We start from the raw sequence: 25,843 nt of genomic DNA on the forward strand, positions 1-25,843 counted from the left end.
ATAGGCATTAAAGATAACTCTCTGGAAAATGACTTGCCTGAGACTCTAATGAAATTCAAAGTACCTTTTAGAATTTGATCCGAATTGTCAAGCTAATCTATCTAAATTGATATTTAAATTATTAGAAATAACAAAGTTTTAAGGACAGAATACTATCAATAGTAGAGTGTATCTAAGTTTTAGAAGAAGGAATATGCATGCAGAATCAATCACTAAAGACAGTTTTGCAGGTCAGGTGTTAGAATGCCACAGTCAAAGACGAGGGCAGAACAGAATCACACTGCACACCACTCAGAACCACCAGGCAGCATGAACATGTGGGAGGAATTGAAAGTCATCAGAGGTTTGCTTTACCAAGTCCTCCTTGATAGCAGTACATCTTATTTAAAAGCTAGTTCCTATTTCTATAATCACTACCTAGGAATTGACCCTTTCTCAGAATTAGGAAGTATTATTTATTATATAAAGACTAAAATCTATAGATAGAAACATCATGTTTACCTGACATCAAAACCGGTTTTTAATACAGGTATGCATTTCTGTTGATGGTATTTCTAATAGTAAGTGGATATAGAAAATATTCTTAAATTCTGAGATGTTTGTTGTTGCAAGCAGTTTTTTTTAACTTTATTTTTAAAAATGTATTAATGTCCTTTGATTTCCATGGGAGTAGGTGAAATGTTGAATTGGAAGCCTAATTCAGTAAGAAGACAAGAAATTAACTGTACAAATCACCGGAATCAGTGGATTTTCTGAGAGATTAATAATAAAAGATATTTATTAAGGAAAAAAACTACCCACATGTCACTCCATTTTTTGTTAGCTGAAAGCTGCAGTACAGAGTAAAGGATTATGCAGGTGCAAAGCTTGGAGATGTAACTGGAGAGTTGGGAAAGTTGAGTTTTAGACTTGATTTAGTATTTGTGTTTTCATTTTTTCTTAGACAATATAGAGATAATGTTTTTAATCTCATGGGGATATTTAATCATATGATATACAAACATACTTAAAAGTCTGGACATGTGCAGTAACTCCAAAACCTATTTTCATTTTATTCTTACAAGTAAATAAAAATCTAATACTAATTTGGTTATTATGGGCAACAAAAAATACAGTTATACATAGAACTTAATAGATAGCTTGGCAACATTCTAAAATCACTAAAAATTTTTGATACAAGATTTTGAAAATCATCAAGCCCAGGATGTTTTGTTTTTAGAATATAAAATTTCACATGAAGCATGAACAGTGTATTTGGTCAGATTTCCATTCAACACAAAGGCAGCCAATTATAATGGCATTTCTGTTTTTCTAGGCACAAAATGAAGATAATAGCGAAACATTAAAGTAAAATTTAGAATTGGAAAAAGCTCTCATTATGTGTGAATAATAAATATTAAACTCCAGCATGGTCTTTAAGCCTAGAACCAATGGACAATATATTTGTTATTTTGCGCTGTTAGCATGCACTGAAATAAAAAGCTGGAAGCATAGAGCATCCCTGGAAGAAAAGGTACTGGGAAGGAGGTTGGCTTCAAACCAAAAGGTCACGGATGAATTTTGCAGGCCCCTCTTCATTGTGTAAAGTTGCTGTAGATGATAATGGGTTTGGGGACAGAACAAGGATACAGAATTCTGGATTCTAACCTCATCAAGATGTTCACTCTGAGATCTCCAAGTACTTTACTCATCCCCAGTCTTGATGAAAGAAATTGAAATACTTATATTCATCCTATGGTTTTACATTTCAATTCTTGTGTTTGAAAAGAATAAAAATGGATACATTTTCTGATGTGCAGAGAGAATGATTTCTCTTCAGGCAAAAGAAATCTTAGGTGATAGCTGGTGTGGAAGTTTAGAGATAACAATCAGAACTAATAGTCCTAGAGGTTTTCCTGTGGTTTTGGATTATCACTTTAACAGAAATTAGAGCATCTTGTATTAAATATCTCCATAGTTTTCCTGCTCAATGAGAAGTCTTCTGTAGGCACTCAATATACCTGATCACTGCCATCATTAGAGGTTCTTAAGGCCTCAAATTTTGTTTGTCTTTCCTATCGGTGCCCCAGTGCCTGTTTCGTCTTAAAGCTGAAAGACGTTTAAAAAGCTGAAAGGTGGCTAAATTAAAGGTGCGCTATTGCGAATGGACAGAAGTAGGGAGGCAGCTAGCGCATTGTTTAGATAATTGCTTGAGAAAAGGTTCGTTACTTCCATAGGGGTCGACAGAGGAAGAGGGCGTCGGGGAGATGTGTACGTGGAATGCGTGGGCGGAAGGCCCCCGGCTTCTGGGTTGCGTTCTGGGGAGTCCTGGCCAGGCAGCCTCCACCTGCTGGAGGAGGGACGGGGCGGGGCTAAAGTGAGGAGGGAGGTGACGCACGAGCGACCCAGATCGCCCCGCTTCTCGCCCGACCCCCACCGAGGCCCAGACCGCGGCAGGCTCCTCCGGCTGCAGCTCGGTGAGTCCTTCGCTGATGCCAGCTCAGACCTCAGCCTGACGCCCACCCGAGACAGATGGGTTCTTCGCGATCCGGAGCGGGGAGGGCGCCCTGCTGAAATCCTTGAGCTGGAGGCTGGGGGCAAACAAAAGATGGATGCGAAAATCGGAGGGTCGGCTCCAAATGAGAGGGAAAGAGTCGGGAGGAAGAAGGTTGGGTAGCTCATCAAATCTGAACGATGTTGGCTGGAGGTGTAAATGAAACAAAGACATCCTGCATGCAGAGCCGGGGAGGGAAAGACGGAGATGGCCGGAGAGGCGGATGCCTGCCTCTGGCCTTTTAGTCAGATTGCGGGCTCTGCTTGTCACAGCTCTTTGTAGAACAAGGTTTTACATCTGAGAGTGGCTTCTTAAAACCCTTTCCTTTACAGAAATAGAATTTGGGGGTTATGAGTATTTCCGTTTCAGGGGAGAAATGCACACCGCCACCATCTCTGCCAGCTCCCAGAGAAGGATGGGTAGAAGAGGGTTTGCAGGGCCCCTGCCTGAGGTGTCCGCCCTAAGGTCCAGCAGCTGCAGAAGGAATCTGTGTGAATGTTTGTTCTCTTGTTCTGCAGGCTTCTGGTTGCATCGAAGCCAACGTTCAGGACAGGTTGACTCCCCATATTTTCACCTTCTCTTTCACTTGTTCTGTTTTCTCTCATCACCTTTCGATTGCCCCAATTCCAACCTCCAAAACAGTGAGATAATATTGCCAACATAATAACAGCAGTCTGGGGGTCTCTGTGCCTGACACTGTCCTCAGTGCTCTTGCATGTGCTCCCACACTTATCCTCACAGTGACCCTAAAAGACAAAGGCTTTTCTCGTCCCTTTTTGCAGAGAAGGAAGCTGAGGCATGTGCTCACGATCCCCTGCTCCCGTTTGGTGCAGCAAGCAGCCCTCATCTTCCTTCCCAGATTGCAGGGCAGGCCTGAGCTGTGTATATCTTCATCCCCACCCAGGATCTCAAGTGTATCCCATGTTTGCTAAGCTAAGATGGTCTCTTCTACCAGCCCCGAGCTTTCTGTGCTTCTTTACCATGTATGTCTTCCAACTCCTTCCCATGAGCCTTTTCTTCCCCAGGACTAGGAAAGCCAAGATGTCACTCTCCCTGTCCCTTTCTCAAGGTTGAAGCAAAGTTTTGTTGTTTGTTTCTGTTTAAAAGCAGGAGAGAGTGGTGGTGTAGGAATGGTGCAGAACTTCCAGAGAGCTATAATGACAATAAAAAATGACAGAACTGCCATCATAGTCTAGTCCTTCCCAGGATGTGAGGACACAGGGAACTGGCCATCTCGGACAGTTTTGTTTCTTTAATACCTTCTCACAATTGATGTCCTGGGTAGCGTGGACATGTAAGGCCTAAGCAAACCCTTAACAATTTTCATTGCAGTCTCTCTCTGGGCAGTCCTTGAATCACTTCCTGGAGGGAATCACATGATTGCATCATCACAGCTGACGATTGTGGCCAATGGATCTGTGTGTGGTCTTTTTTCTGCAGGTTAAAAATGGTCTCCAGGATGGTTTCTACCATGCTGTCTGGCCTGGTGTTATGGCTGACATTTGGATGGACTCCAACAGCTGCTTATAGCCCAAGGACCCCAGACCGGGTCTCAGAAACAGATATCCAGAGGCTGCTCCATGGCGTGATGGAGCAGCTGGGCATTGCCAGGCCGCGGGTAGAGTACCCAGCGCACCAGGCCATGAACCTTGTGGGCCCACAGAGCATCGAAGGTATTTGCTGTGTTCTGCCAGTTAGTTTCTTTCATTGCTGTTGTTCCGTTGCTAAGTTGTGTCTGACTGTTTGCAACTCCATGCATGGACTGTAGCACACCAGGCTTCCCTGTCCTCCAGTATTAGCAGTTTCTATTAGCACTAAAATAATTAATACATATTGAAGAAACTCTACTTTCTCCCTGTTTTCCCTTTCTTATACTATATAACATATACATGCAGACACATAAGAATATGTCCTGTGAGGACAGCGACCTTAGCTCATTCACAGCTGTAGCCCTAGCATCTAGCACAAAGCCTGATACATCAGTATTTATCAAGTGAATGAAGAAACATCTAGTGTTGTCACTAAAAAAAGATTAGAACCTAGATCCCACATCTTCTCCCCAAACTGATCTTTGGGAAATTGTATCCCCAACTGCCTACCTCTGAGCCACTGCCAGCCGGTATTTGTAAAGGATCTTCAAAATATAGGACCTAAAGGATCTGACTTGATTCTTAAGGAGGACATCAGATAAACCCAGAAGGAGCCAATGACGTACTGGCATTAAGACTTTAGGTCAAAAACTTTAAAAATATATCTTAAAGTATAACAAATGTTAATTTAATTGTTTCATGGTGGTAAGACCATTGCCCCCTTGAGTTTTCCTGAGTTTCTGGCAATATATTTTTAATACTTTTATTAGAAAGTGGTACTTTTTTGCTTAGCGCTTTATTTATAGAGAATCGGAGTCTAGGTCCTGAGCAGCTTTTAAGAGCAGGTGCCTTATTTCCATGCCTGGCTTTCTCTCTGATTCTGAATGTTCTCATTCTCCACTGGGCTGGAGCCCTAGAGCCAGAGCATGGTTGATTTCATTTGAACACAAGAGAACCCAAGTGCACAGGAGTGGGTCTGAAGAAAACATGTGAATTCTGTCTCTGAGTTTTGTCAAAACACACATCCAGCAAATGCTATTTCTTGTGCATCAATTTTGTATAATTTTGCCTAAGTCCATAATTTCTTACAACAGCTATCTGCCTTGAGGGTCCAGGGAATGCCGTGGATATTGTTGACATATGATTCTCATTTCTGTCGTGTTACCCATAGTTCTAAACCACTGAGTAAAACTAATTCCGTGGGATTGTTGTCTGGGTGACTGACATTTGATTTCAGGAGTGGATTAACGCAGATGACTTGAATCAACAGTGTGCCAGCCTAGCACAGGGCTTGAGGTGGAACAAATCAGACAGAGCTTCACACCACCCCTTCTGGGGTGAATCTAAATCCTGCCCAGCACCTGCTGCTACCTCTGGCTTCAAACACACCTACCCATTTCAGACCAGCTCTTTCAAGACAGTGAATATCTGCCCCTTTAACCATAAGTGCTGTTTAGTCACCCAGCTGTTGTCATGGAGACAGTTTCCCAGGTTTCCGTTAATACTGGAAGCCTGATCATCTGTGCAGAAGAGAAACAGCAAATCCCTGGACATCAGCAGCCTGTGTTTATCCAGAGCCTCCTTACCTTCACTCAGCAGTCAGCTGTTTGGCACCTGCTCTGTGCCTGCCACCGTGCAGGAGGCTCTGAGACAGCTCTGTTCTAGAGGATTCTTGTCTGGGATTAGGGGCAAGGAGAGGTGATTACAGTGTGTCAGGGCCAGTGTTTTGACAGATATACAGGCAAGGTGCTACCATGGGAGTGAAGAACAAAGCATAACTTATTCTGCTTGGGTGTAGATGGAGGTGGTGGCTTTAGAGAAATGCTTCTTTGAAGAAGCAATGTTTGAACTGGGTTTTGAAGTTTGAATAGGAATTCATCAGGGAATGGCAAGTGAAAAGGCACGGAGATAATGAAAGCGTGGCTTAGAACAATTCAGAATCAAAAACTGTTTTTAATTATCCTTGGGGTAATGTGAGGTCATGAGCTTCCCAGGTGGCGCCAGTGGTAAAGAACCCACCTGGTGCAAGGGATGTAAGACGTGTGGGTTCCATCTCTAGGTTGGGAAGATCCTCTGGAGGAGGGCATGGCAAACCCGCTCAGTATTCTTGCCTGGAGAATCCCAAGGACAGAGAAGCCTGGTGGGCTGTAGTCCACAGGGTCACACAGCGTCAAACACAAATGAAGCGCCTTAGCGTGCGTGCAGTGTGAGGTCATAGCCATGTTGGCTCTCTTCTAACAGTGTCTGTGGAAGGTATGAATACCAGCTTGTGTTCGAGATTTCTGTTACTGTGAAAAATTTATCAGACATTTAGCAGCTTAATACAACCCTTACTTGTTACGCCAGAGTTTCCTTTAGTCAGGAGTCGGGCATGGGTTAGCAGGGCCCTCGGCTTGGAGTCTCATCAGGCTGAAATCTCGGTGTTGACAGGAGATGCACTGCTGGCTGGAGCTTGGGGTTCTTTTCCAAACTCATCTAGGTTTTCGGCAGAATTCAATTTTCTGCTCTTGTGGGACCAAGGCCCCTTTCTCTGGTTGGCTGTCAGCGGGGTCCCTCAGGTTGGTTGTCAGCTTCTCACAACTTGGCAGCTTACTTTCTCAAAGCCAGAGGGAGACTGTCCCTTTAGTCTGCTAATCGCCATTCAGTATAATTATAGGAGTGATGGTCCCTTTATCTTTGTTATTTGTCAACAGAGTGATAGTCCACTGTGTTCCCAGGTCTCACCCACGCTCGAAGGCAGAGGGTTCATGCGGGGCATGTGCACCAGCAGGTGGGAATCTTGGGGGAGGGGGGGGTCATCATAGAATTCTGCCTATTACAGCTTGAATACAAACTAACAGAGAAAATAGTCCTAAGACTTTAGAGGGAAGAGGAAACAAAGTGACTTGTTTCCTGTTGTGGACTTTGCCATTTAAGTTATCGCATGGTCTAATATTTTCTTATGTGAGTTTGTGATTGTTTCAATTCACTTGTTTATTTGCATTCTCTCTGCTCAGACAGTCATTCCTGCTAATTCCCAGGGGTCTGAAAGATGCATGGGTTATCTTCCATATACCTTCAACATTTATTTTAGTATTTTGTTATGAAGGACCAAGTTAGGTTTTCTGATTTTTATAGGAAGAATACCCAGAATATAAATACAAAAAACCTCAAGATGAGAGCAGGGAGGCTGGTGTGGCTGCAGTTTCAAAGTCATCCGCTCAGAGAGGCCTGCCCAACTGCCCAGAGTAGCTCTCCCCATTCTCTGCCATGGTGCCCTTTTGTATTTTTTAAACTCTAGCGTTTAAAAAAACTTATAATGAATATTTGTTTCCTTGTTTGTTTATTGTCTGTCTTCCCACTGGAATGTCAGTTCCACGAGGCCGCATCTTTTGTTTACTGCTTTATACCCAGACACATCATAGGCACTTGGTAAATATTTGAAGAATGAATGTGTATTTGAATAAATATTTAAAAACTCAATATATCTGGCAGTGGGCTGCCCAGGTGGCTCAGAGGGTAAAGAATCCACCTACAACGAAAGAGGCATGGTTCAATCCCTGTGTTCAAAACATCCCCTGGAGAAGGAAATGGCAACCCCCTCCAGTATTCTTGCCTGGAGAATTCCGTGGACAGAGGAGCCTGGAGGGCTACAGTCCATGAGGTTGGAAAAGAATTGGATACAACTTTGAACAACAACGTATCTGGCAGCAGTAAGTATATGAGTATAGAATTTATATTCTATTTGACGCTTGGGTCTCTTGAGACTTCTTCCCCTTCAGCTCAAGGAAAATATTCCATTTCTGTTCTCTCTTTTAAAAATCAGGAACTCAGTGATAATGTGCTCGTCAAAAGGTCTGTTTACTTTGACTATGACTGATCACCAGGGTGCAACTTTCCTACCTTCTGTACAGGGGCGTATTGAGAAATGGGGGCTTTTTGCAGTTATGGAACGAACCCAGCAGAGGGCCTACTAGACCTGAAGCATATAGATGTAAGAGGATTCCTGAAACCTGGTACCCAGCCGCCCAGTTGTTAAGCCAGTCTCCTTGTTGACCTGCTCTAGATGGTCACTGGAGAGGAATCATTTGCCCAAAACATCAAGAGGTTGGAGGTTATTTTTCACTTCTCCATAGGTACCTTAATCATGACTTGGTAAGGAATATCTTTCAAATGTGTAGATTAGTAACCCAAAGCAAAACAAAAATACAGAGTAAAGACAAACAGGCACCAGCTTATTGTTTTATAGAGAAGAAAACGTGCTTTAATGGAAAGAAAAACCTGAGTTGTCTTTTTTTTCTTTTGGATGGTAGTTTATTTTTCCAGACTGAGTCTTAAGCATACTTTTTACAAGCTGTATGTGATCTCAGTGACTTTCCTGATACTTGGTTTTCTTATACATAAGGTGGGGCTGTAGCCTACTCACATGCGAAAAGCAGGTGCTGTTACAACTGAATCAGGCCAGCCTTTTCTCACTTTGTGGAGTATCAGGAGCACAGCTGCAGCCTTTAATGGCCTTCCCTGATATTATTGTGGATGATTCACCCAGTTAGCAGTACAGCTCAGCAGTGCCATGCACCTTGCATCTCGCAGTGTCCCCAAGCTCAAATCGGCTCATTGGTCAAAAATGACATAGATAAGTGGCTACTGTTGTTATATTTTCCCCAGAAACAAGGAAAGGCACCAGCTGTCCAAGAGGTTAGTTCAGAGAGCCATTAGCTATGAGGTAGAGATGCTTGGGAGTCAGAAGTGGCTCTGCCAGCAGACACTAATGTTAGCTTTTGATGAATCCAATCAGAAAATGTGCTTCTGTTTTTAGGATAGCAGCCTCAGGTAGAAAGGGGTCTGCTCAGTGCCACGGGTTCATTCCCCCCTACCCACCTAGACCACCTGATAACACCAGATATCAAACCACTGAGGGATTTATATATATTGGCAATTGATGGATCCCAAATAAATTTAAATCAATATTGCCAAACATAAAAATGCCAAAATTCCTTTTCATAACGCTAAATTTGGGGATTAAAAAATTTTTTTTTACTTTAAAGAGAACAAAAATTATTTACTTAATAAATGTCAGGTGGAGAAAATTTGTAAGATAAGGTCTATTTAAAGGGGTGGATCCTAAGGAGCCTCTATTTCGTCAACCTCTGGCCTCGTAAAGGAACCGCAGTGCCTCCATTTGACCACAAGGGGGCACCAGTTGCCTCCTATTTGAAGGTTCGTGGTGGTTTAGTTGCTGAAAAAGCATGTCTGACTCTTGAGACCTCAAAGACTGTAGCCTTCCAGGTTCCTCTGTCCATGGGATTTCCCAGGCAAGAATACTGGAGTGGGTTGCCATTTCCTTCTCCAGGGGATCTTCCTGACCCAGGGATCAAACCCTAATCTCCTGCATTGCTGTGGTCTCCTGCATTGTGGGCGGATTTTTTACGGACGAGCCACTAAAGATGCAGGTTGGAGAGAAGAGTCTTAAACATTGATCAGCTGACCTGAGCCTCTCAATTTCAGGTTAGCCTCTGTCTGCAGTTGGAAGAAAGGGTGGGAGCTGAGGCAGATATCTTGACTAAAATCTGTTTCTAGGTTATCCTCATTTGGGAGAGCCAATGAGAGCAATGGGCTTGAAGGGTTGTCTTTGAGTGCAGCAGGGCCTCCAGTTTGGCTCATGTCCTTTGGGGTTCTGTTGAGCTCCCCATGAATTCAAATCATTAATATTTCCCTGGATGATTTCCAGTTCTTTGTCTTAGGCAATGACACCAATAGTGATAAGAAATTGAAAAGGAGTAGGGGGAAATTGGTTTTTTTTTTTTCTGGTGGTAGGGGAATAAGGAGATAAAAATGCTGACTTATTTTACTGTTGCTTTTAAGGTGTCCTGGGACATCCAGGAGTAGGTGTCCAGAAGGTACTTAGATGTATATGACACAGGAGAGCTCTTTGGGTGAAGGAAGGGGTTTGAGAGCCATTGTCATATTAGTGGTAGCTGATGTCACAGAAATGGATGAAGTTTCCTGGCCGAGTATTAATTAAGAAGAGCAGACACCTGAGAAAAAGCCAGGAAGACTCCATTTATAGGGTCAGGTAGAAGAATCTGCAAAGGAAACCCAGCAAGATTGGGCATTAAGAAGAACCAGACAGGTGCAGTGTAAACAAAGAATGAGAGTTTCAGGAAGGGGCCGTGGTCACTTTGTCAAAATTAGCAGAGTTTGTATGAAATCAGGACCATTGGTGCAGAGTGTACCCTGAGTGTAACCCCTCTGAAGTTCCTGGGGCTTTGGGTAGAACAGGTTCTGCAGAATAGTGGGGGCCGGAAACCACAGTGCGGGAAACAGAAGGCACGGTATAAAAGCTGTTCCAGAATGTCGGGCTGTGGGGGGAAGACTGTGAAACGGCTGTGGAAGGATGAGGGGGTTGGTGACAGAGAGATGAGGCAGGTTTTTATGTAGGTTGTTTTAGAGATTTGAACTTGTCGAAGTGCTAATTAGCAAGAGCTGATGAAGAGAGGGGCTTCCCTGGTGGCTCAGACGGTGAAGAATCTGCCTACAATGCACAAGACACAGGTTTGATCCCTGTGTTGGGAAGATCCCCTGGAGAAGGAACTGGCAACCCACTCCAGTATTCTTGCCTGGAGAATCCCTTGGGCGGAGGAGCCTGGTGGGTTACAGTCCATGAGGCTGCAAAAGAGTCATACATGGCTGAGCAACTGAGCATGTATGCACGCACGATGGAGAGAGAGTTAAAGTCATGGGATGAAGGGCAGATGACTGATGGGTAAATGTTCCTGAGGATATGGGAGGAGATGAAACCAAGAGCTCAGGTGGAGGCCAGGGTTTAGGTCTTTCCTCAACTGGGCAAAAAGGGAAGAGGCAGAAGTGTGTCGGGATGCAGTGAAGCTCATGCTTTGTTGTTGTTATTGTTGTTCAGTTGCCAAGTTGAGTCTGACTCTGCAACCCCATGGACCGCAGCACACCAGGCTTCCCTGACCCTCACCACATCCCGGAGTTTGCCCAAGTTCATGTCCGTTGAATCAGTGACGCCATCCAACCATCTCATCCTCTGTCTCCCTCTTCCCCTTCTCCTTTCAATCTTTGCCAGCATCAAGGTCTTTGCCAGTGAGTCGGCTGTTCATGCTCACCCCCCACAATCACTTCCATAATTCCGTCGAGGAGGCCAGGTATTCTTTGCCACACTGTGCAGAGGTGGAAGGCAAAGTTCAGAGAAGTGACTTCTCCAGGGTTGCAGTTAGTATTTGAACGTGGTTCAAACGCACTAGACCCTGGTGTACCCTTCTTCTGTTCTGGCCTGCTGTACACAGCATGCTACTTCTTAGGCTAGTTGATTAATGGTTTGGTAGAGCACAGGCTTGATCTTGGGCCAAAGTGGGAAACAGATTTATCTTTAGGGATGATCCTTGTTCCTGGGCTCATTGTTGACCTTTTGAATTTGCTGCTCCATATAGACGGCCTGTGAAGTGGCATTTATGATAAAGGGCTGCTTCCCTTCCCTGCCAAACTATGAGATCTGCAGGAGCAGACGCAGGGTCTGACCTGCTTTTTCTGTATGCAGGGCCTAGACGGGGCCAGGCATGTAATAGATGCTCATGAAATGTTTTTTGAAAGACCCTCTCACAGTATGCGTGCTAGAAGCATTGACCTCTGAGAAGCCAGCAGGCGAAACTGGTGTTATCTTAGTTCAGATCATCTAGGCTGTGAGTATATTTTGAGCACTGAACCCTGACAACCCAATACTCACTGGCTTTCCTCCCACCTGCTTATTTAGGATCTCAGCTCAAGTGTCTTAAATCCATGCATGATCCAGAACACAGAGGACTGGTCCCTACCCTGGGGGCACTTAGCCATATTCCCCTCTTTCCTCTCCTTCTCCCCTTCAGCTGGGCACCACCTCATCCTCCAGACCCCAACCACTGAGCAGTTGCAGCCTCAGGGAGTCTTTCATAAAGTGTTGGGTGGCATGGATAGGAGGAGACTGCTCTGAGTACCTCGTGTCCCTAAACCCTAGAGAGGTTTAGGGAAACAGAGCTTTCCATTTTGTTTCTCACTGTTCCCAACAACCTGCTACCCCACCCCAACCCCGTGCTCTCCATAGATTCACAGGAGAGGTTGTAAGGGAGACACACATAACTGGGCATCAGGCACCAAAGGGGTGAAAGTGAAAGGGGCTTCCCTGATAGCTCAGTTGGTAGAGAATCCGCCTGCAATGCAGGAGACCCCAGTTTAATTCCTGGATCGAGAAGATCCCCTGGAGAAGGGATAGCCGCATTTCCCTCCACAGCCCCACTGCCCCACTGTCCCTGCCTCTGGTTGGCCAGCCAGACTCCTTCTTCCTTTAGTTTGAGCTTTTCCTCAGGAGGCATCTCATTCCTGGTGCACACAGGCTTCTGGTGGGTGTCCTCCCAGATATGCTGTCCGGTCTGAAGTCCAGAGCAGGTTCAAACTGGGACCTCGACCTTGTCCCACATCACCTGAGACTCGCCATCTGGAGAGAGGGTGTGGCAACAGCAGCTGCTGAGTCACCGCAGGGCGTGATGTCCACAGATAATGGGAAAAGCGGATCACACGCATACGGGAAATGGGAAAATGGTAACAAGATCTTACATAATACTCTATGGTTTGCAAAAAATCCTTTCCTGAGCCCTGTCTCATTTGATATAACCTTTCTAACCGTTAAAAAAAAAAAGTGGATGTTGCTTACACCGCTTGAGCTTTTCAATTTAGCTGGCAAGCCAGCTGTGTTAGGTTTGACTGCATTTCTCCAGCCAGCTGTCTTCCATCCCCATCGACTTGGCTAATCCTGTGATATTTGGCTGAGAAGCTGTAATGATGCTGGGAGTGGTGGTAAACCACGGGCGAATTGGGGCAGATGGTGTTCCCCGGATAGGAAGCTTCAGAAAGCAAATCGTCTGACAAAACTGCCCTCTTGGAACAAATTGGTGCAAATACCTTGGGCGCCGTGGTCGTAAAGAAAGCTATGGAACCCGGCTGGGAGGGTTTAGCAGATCCCAGCTTGGCACTACAATTAAAAGTAAGCGTGACTTTCACTCGAGGCAGGCCGTGGGATTGGAGTAGCAGAAGGGGCACGTGGTGTGGACGGTGGGGGACGTGGTCACCGTGGAGCCGAGCAGGAAGAATGGTGAGGCTTGAACCCCAGGGGTTTGGGTCCTGCCTCGGACCAGCTGCGTGGCACTAAGTAAGTCCCTTAAACTCTATGAAGTCTAGTTTCCCAGTCTGAAGACGGAGGTGAGCTGCCCAGACCTTCTCTCGGGGTTGATATAACAGTCATGTTAAATCAGGCATATGAAAGCATTTGGGGCAATATGAAGTTTCACTCTTAGTGGGAAGGACTGCTGTCGTGGGTGTTACCGTATGGATTTCCAGGTGTGAATGGCTCCAGGGCTGGAAGGTGGTATGTCTGTGGTGGCATCCCGTGTCTCCTGTTCCCTGTGTCCTTGACTTGGCCTGGGGAAAACTGCCTGCAATGGCTGCCTGTTAGACTTGGAGGAACCAGTTGACCTCTGGCCTTATGAACTGCTATGCCGCCTATCAGTGTTACCTTAGGAGTCAGCGACTGTGTCTGCAGTGAGGATGGATGGTTCCTGAAAACCAGTAAAGAGTGACTTTTCCATACTCAACAGTGCTCTGTCCTACTTCTTTCCTGGGTGGCTATAAAAGTCTTGTGTTTGGCTGGGACGTGGGTTATAGAACCATCTTAAAGGTCAGGAAGACTGGCTGTTTAGTCACCTGCCAAGCCCAGAGCATGCTCATGTGCGTGTCAGAGATGCTGGTGTGAGAATGGTGTGCAGATGGGTTGGAAAGCGTGTTCTCAGTGGCTTGAGAGGAGGCTGTCTACATGTCTGTATTTCCATGGACGTGACTGGCAGGCAGTGATCAGTACACTTCCCCTGAACCATGCATCCTATCAAAATACCATTTAACATCTTTCCACTTTTATGAACTTTCTGAGTAATTATCGAGTGCCTACACATTTGGGCTTCCCAGGTAGTGTTAGTGGTAAAGAACCTGCGTGCCAATACAGGGGACAGAGGAGATGAGTGTTCGACCCCTGGCTCGGGAAGATGCCCTGGAGAAGGGCACGGCAACCCACTCCAGTATTCTTGCCATGAACAGAGGAACCTGGCGTGCTGCAGTCCATGGGGTTGCAGAGTTGGACACAATTGAAGTGACTGAGCAAGCATGTTACTATGTGCCATGAACGGTGGCCTGGACATTTGCAAACCAACCAACATACATCTAATGTATTTACAAAGGATCTTTGTGAACTAGTTAAGAGTCAGCCATTATCTTCTAACCTGTTAGTAAAGGTTAAACTCTGACCTGAGGGACTGGGGCGTTTTCCTGAGAGCCGGGGCTGCGGCAGCACTGGACAGGCTTTGCCCTCGCTTTCGCAGCCCTGGATGCGTTTTCCGTCGGCGCTTTAGTCTCGGGGCCTCCAGAGGAACGCATTTGTGCTAAGTCGCTGCTGTCATGCATGTCTCTTTGCAACCCTGTGGACTGTAGCCTGCCAGGCTCCTCTGTCTGTGGGCTTCTCCAGGCAAGAATGCTGAAGTGGGTTGTCATTTCTACTTCAGGGGATCTTTCTGACCTGGGGATAGAACCCACGTCTCTTACGTCTCCTGCATTGGCAGGCAGGTTCTGTAACACTGGCACCACCTAGGAAGCCCTCCTGAAGGATAAGAATCAGAAAACACAGGCAAGACCAGGAATGATGAGCTGTGTTTTCACACACCTGCTAACTCCAGTGGGATGGGCGGGCTAAACACAAACTGATGTCCAAGGAGCTGCTGGTTAGTGGCTGGGCCCGTGTTCTCTTATTGTAACCAGAAGCCCTTGTTTAAGCAGCTTGAAGTCTAGGTGAGGAAAAGGGATGTAAGAATGGAAATGCACTCTTTCCACAGGCTGGGATAGAAGCTGAGAGTCCAGGATATAGTTCTCATAGTCACCATGACAGGAACTGTGGGGAGTAAGCCTGCCCCCCACCGGTCGAAAAGACATAGCAGGCCAGTTGAACTTGAGCTGGGCTTCCTTGAGGAGGGAGCATGTGGATCAGAGGGACTCAAGTTCAGGAAGGAAGAGGTAGGAGGAAATAGACTTTTTCATCTAGAATGTGTTGAGTGCAGGATGGTTAGGGGTGGGGAGGAGGTGGCAGGAAGGCTGGACACTTTTAAGGTTGCCACTGAATTTCTCTCTTTAAGGGGATCTAGGGGGACTTAACCTGGTGGTCCAGTGGTTAAGACTGTGTTTCCACTGCAGAGGGCATGAGTTTGAGCCTTATTTGGGGAACTAAGATCCCACATGCCAAGCAGCAGCCAAATAAAGAAATAAAAGCTCTTAAAAAAAAACCAAGTATACAAAGAATGTTGCAAGCGCCTCTGAGGACAGGGGCAGGTGGTCTGTGAGGCTCAGGGCCCTGAACTCCCCCAGGGAAGCACCTGCCTCCCCAGCCCGTCCCCTTGTCTGCAGAGTGTCCAATGAGCTCTCTGTCTGCTGGCAGATAGAAAGGTCACCCAAGTCTGGAGGTGCCCTGGAGGCAGCAGGGGGCTGGTGGTACTGGGTGGAGGTGGGGTGGTTACTGCTTTGCGTTTTGGTCAAATACATGCACACTAGGAACAGCACCGTTGAAGTCTCAGGGACTGGAGGTGGGTGTCGCTTGTCACTCAGCGCGTGTGGACGTCAGAGAACAGAGGGAGCCTGCCTTCCACCACGCTCAGCACCGGCTGGATGATCTACCTGCAGACCCGCTCATTCCTCTAGCGGCTTCACTGTCCTGGGTAGTTCTTCCCTTTGACACCCTGGATTGTAAGCCCCTGGGGGAGCAGACACTGACCCTTCCCAGCACTTCAGATGACACTGATGCCCAGTGGGAGGTGACCCTGTGCAGTGGGAAGAGAGCTTTGGCGTGGCATTTGGCCTGAGCAAGGCAGAGTGATGCTCCCCCAGGGCCCGTAATGACTGTGGTGATGGGCCCTTCCCCTGGGGCTCCCCGGCAGGCTCAGGACACCACTGGCCCTCTCCCATGGAGGCCTGTCAGAGTTTATCTTTGCCTGAGACATTGTGGCCGAGGAGACAGTCAATCCAGGAGACTGGCCAGCCCTGCAGAGGCCCAGGGGACCTTCCTGGTACCATCCTCCCGGTCCAAGGACTCAGCAGGCCTGCTGTCAACAAGCCCAGCCCAGTTTGGATGAGATGTGGGTGACTAACGTTTTCCTCCCAGGCAGCAGGAGTGGATCGGCTTGCTGGGAGGAGTCCCTTTGCTGTAAACTACCAGAGACACCCGTCTCCCGAGCTCAACCAGTGGGTGTCTTGCTTTCTTCTTCTTTTTTCTTAATCCTTCAGCAGATGATGGGAGGGGTCATCTGTTGAGTTTGTCCAGACTCTGAATAGTCCTTGGTCATTGGAGTGTGCAAAAATATGGCAACAATACAGGTGCTCTTGCCTGAAAATGTTTCCTAAAGGATGGGAACAAGAGCAGTTCTTCTGACAGTAAATGATGCATTATGCTAATATCAGAAGGACTTTTTTTTTCCCTCCCCACATGTGTGGTCAGTGAAGAGAATTTTGGCTGTTGGTTCTCATTGAACCAAGTCTGTATACAGTACTCTGGAGCCTGGTCATCACCTCTAGCTTTTTTTACAGGAAGAGTTGTGGTGCCTAGGGGTCTGGGCTGTGATGGCAGGACGTGCCTGCAGCAGGCAGGGGGCGGTCAGCCCACTCTCAGCTCTCCAGATCCAGGCCTTGAGCAGAGAGAGCAGTTGGTACCCACACAGCTGTCTTTGCAGCCTGCCCGCCCACCCAGGCCTCCCGACCCTGCTTCGGGGCATTCATTTGTGGTTAATGACGAGTCAAATCTCATCCCTCACCCCCAGTTACAGCACCAAGGAGAGCACATGGTGACCATCAGCCTCGCTCCAATCTAAACAGACGGGCTGAGAAGCAACTAGTGGGATACATAATAGTGTTCTTTCTTTAAATGTGTTAGGAGAAGAGAACTAAGATTTATTTTGTATCTACTATGTGTCAGACACTATATATATATATGTGGTGGTGGTGGTGATTTAATTGCTAAGTTGTGTCCAACTCTTGCAACCCCATGGACTGTAGCCCACCATGCTCCTCTGACCCTGGGATTTCCTAGGCAAAAATACTGGAGTGGGTTGCCATTTCCTTCTCCAGAGGATCTTCCCAACCCAGGGATCAAACTTAGGCCTCCTGCATCGCTGATGGGTCTCCTGCATTGCAGGTAGATAAACATATGTGTGTGTGTGTGTGTAGTGTATATATATATATATATATATATATACACTACACACACACATTTTTGTCCTCAGAAAAATCCTATGCGATGCTTTCCTCTTGCAAGGACAAGTTGAGGTGTAGAGTCGGTGAGTGATTAATTGGGCAGGACTGACTAGCTAAGGGGGATATGGGTCTAGATTCGAATCATGTGAGTTTGACTCTAGAGCAGGGTTTTCATTCTCAGGACCTGTGATATTGGCCAGAGACTCCTCTTGTTGAGGAGCACCTCTAGATGCTGGCAGAACGCCCTTGCTTATGGCAACCAGAAATGTCACCTGTGGGTCATTACTGCCCCCTGTGGAGAACCAGTTTTCTACAGGCTTTATTATTCCTGCTGCAGCACATTTCAAAAGGATATTTGGGCGTACCTTGGTGGCTCAGAGGTTAAAGCATATGCCTGCAATGCAGGAGACCTGGGTTTGATCCCTGGGTTGCAAAGATCTCCTGGAGAAGGAAATGCTAACCCACTGCAGTATTCTTGCCTGGAGAAGGAAATGCTAACCCACTGCAGTATTCTTGCCTGGAGAATTCCATGGATGGAGGAGCCTGGTGGGCTACAGTCCACGGGGTTGCAAAGAGTCGGACATGACTGAGCGACTTCACTTTCACTTAAAGACTCTCTAGATGGTATGGACTAATTATTTATATTAATTTTTAATATAAAAGTAATAAAGGTCATTATGGATGATTTGGAAAATCATATATAATTGCATATATTTCTATGAAAAGAAAAATTAGGTCAAACTCCATGCATATTTTTAGGCTCCATTTCCTACATAGTATCAGATTGATTTCTGTAAATGTTCGACTAATAAGGTTGTTCTCTCTCTCTCTCTCTCTCTTGTTTGTGGGACTCTTATTTCACTTGTTAACTATGAGTATTACCTTACAAATCCTTGAATTTAACAGGCAAAAAAGACATCTCTTTCAGTTTGTATTTATTTGATTACTAATAAAACTGACCATCTTTCTATTATATAGCTATTTGCTTTTCTTGTTCTCTGAAATATTTGTTAATAAGATGTGTTGTTGTCTAGTAAATCTAGTAGTGTCTACCCACTTTCAGATTTTGCCTTCTTCACAGTGCAGGCTCATAACTGAAGTTTCTTATGCTTTTTAGCACTAATTGAGGGATTGGACTCTGGGAAAGGATTGGGAGAAGAGAGAAAGGGAATGCCTGTGTATAAATAATTGATTACCTAAATTAGAATGAATCAAACCCTGAAGTTGGAAGCAGAAAAGAGGAGAGAATGGCTTATGCCTGAGGTCCTCAGACTGTATGAGAAGGGAGTGCCCAAGTACCTGGTCAGAGAGTTCCTGTGATGGCCACCAGGTGGTGCTATCGGCCTGGGACGGTTTTGGTGTCTGGTGCGGGAGGGAGAGGAGAGTATAAGTGGTCACAGGTGAGTGAGGTGATAAGGAGGCTGAGTGTCGAACACAGAGGCTTGTTGGGTGTTTGGAGTTAACCTGCCAGTGATCACAAGTTGGCCTGGTGTGTGTATGTGTTTTTATATGTGTGTACAGAAGAGGAAGGGAAGGTTAGGACCGGTTATTTGCTTATTTATTTATAGAGATATAATCCATATACCATAAAATTCACCCATCTACAGCATACACTTTGATGGTTTTCAGCATATTCTCATCACCATAATCAACTTTAGAACATATTTTTATCACCCTTCCCCTAAGCTGTCACTCCGCCTCCATCTCTGCCCCCCACCCCCTCTCTTCGCTTCGCCTCCCCCTTTCCCAGTCCCTGGCAACCACTAACCTACTTTCTGTCTGTCTGGATTTGTGTACTCTGGACACTTCATGTAACAGGATTGTACAACGGGTGTTCTCTCGTGAAAGGGCTATTCTCTGGTTGTCACTACTTGTCCCCGCCAGCACTGCCCTGGTTGACTTTGCCGCAAGAGGCGTCAGCGTAGCTGGATAGGCCATTCCAAGCGCTGTGGCATTTCCAGGCCTATTAGGGTAGAGAAAACGACAGACAACAGCAAGACTCTCATGTGACAGATGAACAGATTCTCCTGGGAAGCCTATGGAACTAAAGACTCCTGGCTCCCGATCTCTCCAGAGGGCTTCCCACGGGGTGCAGTGGTAAAGAATCCGGCTGCCAGTGCAGGAGACGTGGCTTGGTCCCTGAATCGGGAAGATCCAGTAGAGAAGGGAATGGCACCCCACTCCAGTACTCTTGCCTGGGGAATCCCAGGGACAGAGGAGCCCGGTGGACTACAGTCCGTGGGGTCGCAAGAGTTGGACACAACTTAGCAACTAACCAACAACTCCAGGAATTCATATTTGGTAGTTCCAGGGAGTTGAGGCTGCTGAGGATTTTTTTTTTTTTTTTTTTTTTGGTGCCCCAGGTGATTCCAATGATTGTCTAGGCGTCGGCAGTGGGCAGTCAAGTAGTGGAGAAAAAGGAACCTGGTCTGGAATATGGAGGCAGAGACCAAAATGACCTTTTCCTGCAGACCATCTCTTTCAGCTGCAGCTTCACATCCAGCGCCTCTCGTGGGAAGGGAGCTGCACGCTATGGTCGCCACGACCACATGCTACAAGGCTGGTTCATGTCAGAGCGTCGTCTTTGACTCGGCGTGACAAGAGAGCATTTTTGAAGGCCATCAAAAACAATGACATCAGCCTTATTTAAATACTGCTCGGCTGGCAAATAGCTTTAATGGCATATAGCAGAAAGAACACTGAATTAGAAGCCGGAAACTAGCCAGAATTCTCCACTGAATACTCCCTGGAGCTATTGTGAGCATCTGGTGAGAGTGGGTGAGAGGTGTGGCCCCTGGCTTAGATTAGGGAAGCGCATGACAAGACGGGGCTGCAGAGAGCATCTTGTCCACCTGTCTTGTTTCATGGTAGGGGACACTGTGGTCCTGAAGTTCCTTGCCGAGGTGGCGGACGTACCAGCGACCAGCAGTGCAGCCAGGCGTGGAGCTGAGGGCTCGCGTCCTCTGCCGCCTTCTTTTCCCACTGTGCCTCACTTCACATCTCTCTCTCTGGGGATCTGAGGAATGCTACTGAGTCACCTGTCATTTCCAGAAGTGAGGAAACCCAGGCCTAATTTGTCCAGGGTTCCAGAGCTAAATGATTTATATTTGCCTTGGATAAGTAGGAGTTAAAATAATGGCAGATGAAAACTCCACGATGGCATTCACGGATGGCTTTTAAGAACAAGCCCAGAACAGATCCAAGCTTTGTGAGGCCTGAAGCTTATGTAATTTGGAAACCCTCTTTAAGACAAATAGTACCAAATTACAAAATTAGGTCCAGGGCCTTGGAAGCAATCTATGCAAACGAGAGACTTTGAATCTTCAGCTTCATTCCCTTCACTGTCAGTTCACCTCTAGGAATAGTTATAGCAAGATCCCTGACCATGTGTGTCCTGCTAGAATTTTTTTATTTGTAAAAGTCACACATATCCTGCTTCGAACCACTTAGTTACACCAGTCTCACCAAATGGAGGCCATTCTGTCAACAAATACGTCTTGAGTAGCTGCTGTACATAAAGAATACTGAAGGGGGCGAATTCCCTGGTGGCCTAGTAGTTGGGATTCTGGGCTTTTACTGCTGTGGCCTGGGTTCAATCCCTGGTCAGGGAATTGAGATCCTACAAGCTCTGTGGCCAAATTGAAAAAAAAAAAAAAAAAATACTGAAGGGGACAGAGGCTACAGCAAGGAGTAAGGAGTAAGTACAATAAGTAATGGGAACTTCCCTGGTGGCTCAGACGGTAAAGCGTCTACCCGCAATGCGGGAGACCTGGGTTCAATCCCTGAGTCAGGAAGATCCCCTGGAGAAGGAAATGGCACCCCACTCCAGTATTCTTGCCTGGAAAATCCCATGGATGGAAGAGCCTAGTAGGCTACAGTCCATGGGGTCGCAAAGAGTTGGACACGACTGAGTGACTTCACTTCACTTCACAGTAAGGAGACCACAGTCTCAGGATATGCAGTTCCAAAGTATATAATAATAAATCCCGAGACCATTCTTTCTTCCCAACCGTGGGCTGGGCCAGGGATGGATGCCTAAGGGATCTCAGCCTCTATCTGTGTCTCCAGCTTTGGTCTCAGAGAGCCTTCTTCCTTTCACAGTCATTACTCTCCCTCCATCAGATGGGGAATGGACATCAATATGAGTGAAACTCGGGGTTTTTGAATGAAAGCCTTTTCACGGTTTAAATGACATCTCTGTGGTTGGGCACCCCTTCCCAACCCACTGCAAAGTCCCTTAAATCTAAAATCACTGCCTTCAAATGAATTAAAAGTACATTCATCCATCAGGGTTCCTTTTCCCTAAAATGTGCCTGATGCCATTGAGATAGTTAGAATAACATGAGTATCCTGAAAAATCTCTGTGAAGATTCTCAGGTAAGAAGTGTGTGCATGCTAAGTCACTTCAGTCCCGTCTGACTCTGTGTGACCCTATGGGTGGTAGCCTGCCAGGCTTCTCTGCTCGTGGGATTCTTCAGGCAAGAATACTGGAGTGGTTTGTTATGCCCTCCTCCAAGACAATCTTCCCAACCCAGGGTTCAAACCAGTATCTCTTATGTCTCCTGCATTGGCAGATGGGTTCTTTACCCCTAGTGCCACCTGGGAAGCCCTTTGGTAAGACATCTGTACTCAATTCTGTTTATTTAATTGATCATATCAGCATTAACGCCTGTATTTTTTTAAAGGTGTGGGTTTTGCCACTTTCTGAGAGAAAGAAATGGTGATAGAGATAAGTCTGGGTCATGAGGGGGCCTAGGTCAGTAGAGGGTGTTTTGTGATGTTTTATTTCATTTTTTTAAATTTCATTTTAAAATTGTTACCCTTAGTTTTATTGACTTCCCTGGAGAAATGAGGAGTCAGAGATGTGAGTCCCTTTAGGTAAAATCAAGTACTGTTCATGTCTTACTGAAATTTCCCTTTCCATTGGTGGGAGGAATGGCTGAGCCCTTGGTGTCATCTAAAGCTCACTGTGATTCTCGTGGCAGCTTTATTATTAAAAAAAGAGCCTTCTGGAACGTTAAAGCATGAAGGGACATTAAAACCTTGGGAGGGTTTACAGCATTTTGAAGCCAGGGTGGAAGGTTCTGAGCCCCTGGGTTGAGAAATGGCTGGATCCTTCTGGTGTCATAAGCAATCCTATCACTCTTGGGACCCTCCCTGTTTTGAATCATGGATTTCAAACATCCTCAAAAGCTCTTCTCCGGTAATTCCAAAACTCTTAACAAATCAATCCTAAGAAAAAATAAACAAATTTGCAGAGGAGCAGAAGGATATTTAGGATATGGTTCTAATTAAAATTTTTAAGTTTTCCTTCTCAAAATCTTGTATAAGCCATTAAATATGAAAAAAACAAACCCCAGAGTAGGAAAGCAGTCACAGCCACTACCATCAGAGGTTTTTGAATTTTATAACACACGAATAGTTTATTTGTTTTTCTTCTTATTAACACCAAGAGAATCAAGTCAAGGCTGTAACTTTAAAATACTGAATGGCCGTCTGTTGAATTGGGCATACATAGGGACATATCACAGACGGTGAAACCCCATCCTCCATCAGCATATGAAACAGCGAGCCTGCTTGCTGTCAGAAGGCTTCAAGTACAGGCACTACAAAAGAAACACGTCGTGTGGGCCCTCTCAGACTGCCCGGAGTAGGTTGGAGCCATCTGGATGTTTGCCTGCAGTTCCCCTGTGACGACTGAGTCTGCCAGTTACTTCTGTGGCTGTTCTGTTGATCTTTTGGCCATTTCTCTGTTTGGTGGCACCTGAAGCCAAGGTGAAAGAAAAGAACATTTACTAAGTTCTGTGTTTGTACCAGTTCATCTTAATGAAGCATTACTATCACCCCTGTTTTACGGAAAAGGAAAATGAATATTTTAAAAGGTAAAGATATCTTGTCCAGGATCACATAAAGTTTAAAGCATGGAGTGCGTGCATTGTAAAATGACAACCGCTTAACATTTGCCAGGATCCTGCAAAAACTTTACAAGGTCTATTTTATTTTATTTTTTTTTACTTTATTATTTTATTTTTCTATTTTTAAAAAATATTTTTAATTTTTAAAATTTTAATTATCTTCATTTATTCATTTATATTATTTATGCATTTCATTATTATCTTATTTTTTTAACTTTTTATTTTGTATTGGGGTGTATTTTGTATTAACAATGTTATGACAGTTTCAGGTGCACAGCAAAGAGACTCAGCCACATATACACATGTATCCATTCTCCCCTCAACTCCCCTCCCATCCAGCTGCCACATAACATTGAGCAGAGCTCCATTCTAAATATAACAGTGTGTACATATCCATCCCAAACTCCATAACTATCCCTTCCCCCATCCTTTTTTATTTTATCCTCATACCAACCTCTTAAAATTGATATAATGTGTATCCACATTTTATAGATGAAGTCATACAGTATGATGGAGCCAGGATTCAAACTCAGGTAGGCAGACTGCAGAGCCCCTGCTTTTGCACAGCATACCTCTAACTTGAGCTGTCCCTGTAGACCCCAGCCACGGGTGGCTGCCACACACTTGACAGATGCCTGGTTTGAATTGCAATGTACTCTAAATATAAGACACACACCAGATTTTGGAGGCAATACCATAAATAAATAAATAAAACAATGCAAAATATCTCATCAGCCCTTCTTATTTATGACATGATAGCAATTTGCATTTATTGGGATACATTTTTTAAAATTAAACTTCATCTGTTCTTTATTTGTTTGAACTAAGGCTACTAGACAATTTAAAATTAACTATGTAGCTTTCATCATATTTCTATAGGATAGCACTGCTATCTACTATTGCAAGTAAAGAAGGGGCTATGAAATTTGTTTTTCATCAGTAGTTCTAGTTAAAATTTTGGTTAGTAGAGTGGGTGGGGAGGTTGAAGCCATTTCAAACTTTTTAAAATTGTTTTTTAAGGCTATTTTAAAATGTAAGCCTGGGTTCATGGATGAATTTGAATTATGCTTTCTTCACTCTCGGTACCACGTGTGGGTAAGAAAGACTGCCGTTTCTAAGGTTCAGAAGGAACTTGTGATCTATGATTTCAGTGTTGCGTGGCTGCTGCCTCTCTACTGTCCTCGGTAGTGGGAGCTGCTTCCAATTCCACACACTTTGTGACAACCGACTTTGTGTCTCCTCCAGCATGCCAGCGGGCCCAAGCTCTGGATATGGCACTTGGCACTTAGTTTATCCTAAGTAATGAAGATCAAATAAGTAGCTAAGCATTTTTTATTGGTTTTGATGTTGTCGTATTATTTTTTAACTTGACACTTAAATTTCTATTTTCTAGCTATTAGGGATTAACATCTCTCTGGAACCTTGAGTACAAGCTTTTGTGGGAGGATATGTTTTCATTTCTTTTGGGTATATATCAATACCTAGACCTGGAACACCTGGGTCATAGGATAGCTCTGTGGAACTGTTCGAGAAGCTGCCAGATTGTTTCCCAGAGCAGCTTCCTCCTGGTATTGATATCTTCCCATCGGCAGTATGTGAGGTTGTGGTTTTATTCTTAACTATTGCCAGGCAGAGATGACTTGAATACAAAAGGAAGAAGTTGGGAATATTTGTGTGAGATAGGAAGACTACAGACCAGAAACACTGTATACCAAATGTTTGCAGGAGATTTAGTCCAAGTGCCCCTCCTTCCTCCAACATACATACCACCTGCCCTCTCCTCCCAAGGCTAGAATTCAGAAACAATAAAAAGAGAAAAAAAGGTAACAACGCATGTATACCCGTGGTGGATTCATGTCAATGTATGGCAAAACCAATACACTATTGTAAAGTAAAATAAAGTAAAAATAAAAATAAAAAAAGGTAACAGCTGCTCAGAAACTCAGAAAAGAATGTCCTGCGAAGAGATCACAGTTTGTCCAAAACAAATGCTTATGCTAGCTCTTTATAAAAATGCTTAGTTACTTATGGCAGCTTTGGATGGAGAAAGGGAACTAGGGATATATCATGCAGGTACCGATTAGTAAGACCAAGTGGGAGTGTTCTTTGTCATGGCCCCAAAGCCTTCTCTGACCCCGATTCAGTTCCTTTGTCTTAATCTACTGACAAGGGGGCTGACACATGAAATGTTTGGATTCCTGAGCCAGGTTTCTGCTCCTCTGACCAGTGCAGAACCTCAGAAAGGAGACGACTCCAGGCAAGCGGAGTGCCAAGCCCTATCACCTCTCCCATCTCCATCTCGTTCAGAATGGACCCATCATGGTCTCTGCTGCCCCTTATTCACACTTCCTTCTCAGTGTGTTCCCAGTGGCCTGCTTCCCCTGTAACACTCAAGCTTTATCAAAGAGCTTAAGTCTGGGGTAGAGGACCACCTCCATGATCATGAGGGCTTGCTGTTGATTTCACCTATTGGCTCACCCATTCAGTGCTTCCCTATT

The 25,843-nt window shown here is 45.3% G+C and overlaps 1 protein-coding gene across 4 annotated transcripts in view; it reads left to right on the plus strand.

The window, feature by feature from the left end:
- Positions 1-3,980: 3,980 nt before the first annotated feature.
- SCG5 (secretogranin V) overlaps positions 3,981-25,843 on the plus strand; it is a 53,164-nt gene continuing 31,301 nt past the window's right edge. For all 4 annotated transcript variants that reach the window (XM_068964669.1, XM_068964671.1, XM_068964670.1 and 1 more), the window contains exon 1: positions 3,981-4,206. In XM_068964669.1, coding sequence (XP_068820770.1) covers positions 3,981-4,206 — 226 coding nt within the window. The remainder of the gene's footprint in view (positions 4,207-25,843) is intronic.

The sequence above is a fragment of the Capricornis sumatraensis genome, chromosome 2, assembly GCF_032405125.1.
Source record: "Capricornis sumatraensis isolate serow.1 chromosome 2, serow.2, whole genome shotgun sequence".
Lineage (NCBI taxonomy): Eukaryota > Metazoa > Chordata > Mammalia > Artiodactyla > Bovidae > Capricornis > Capricornis sumatraensis.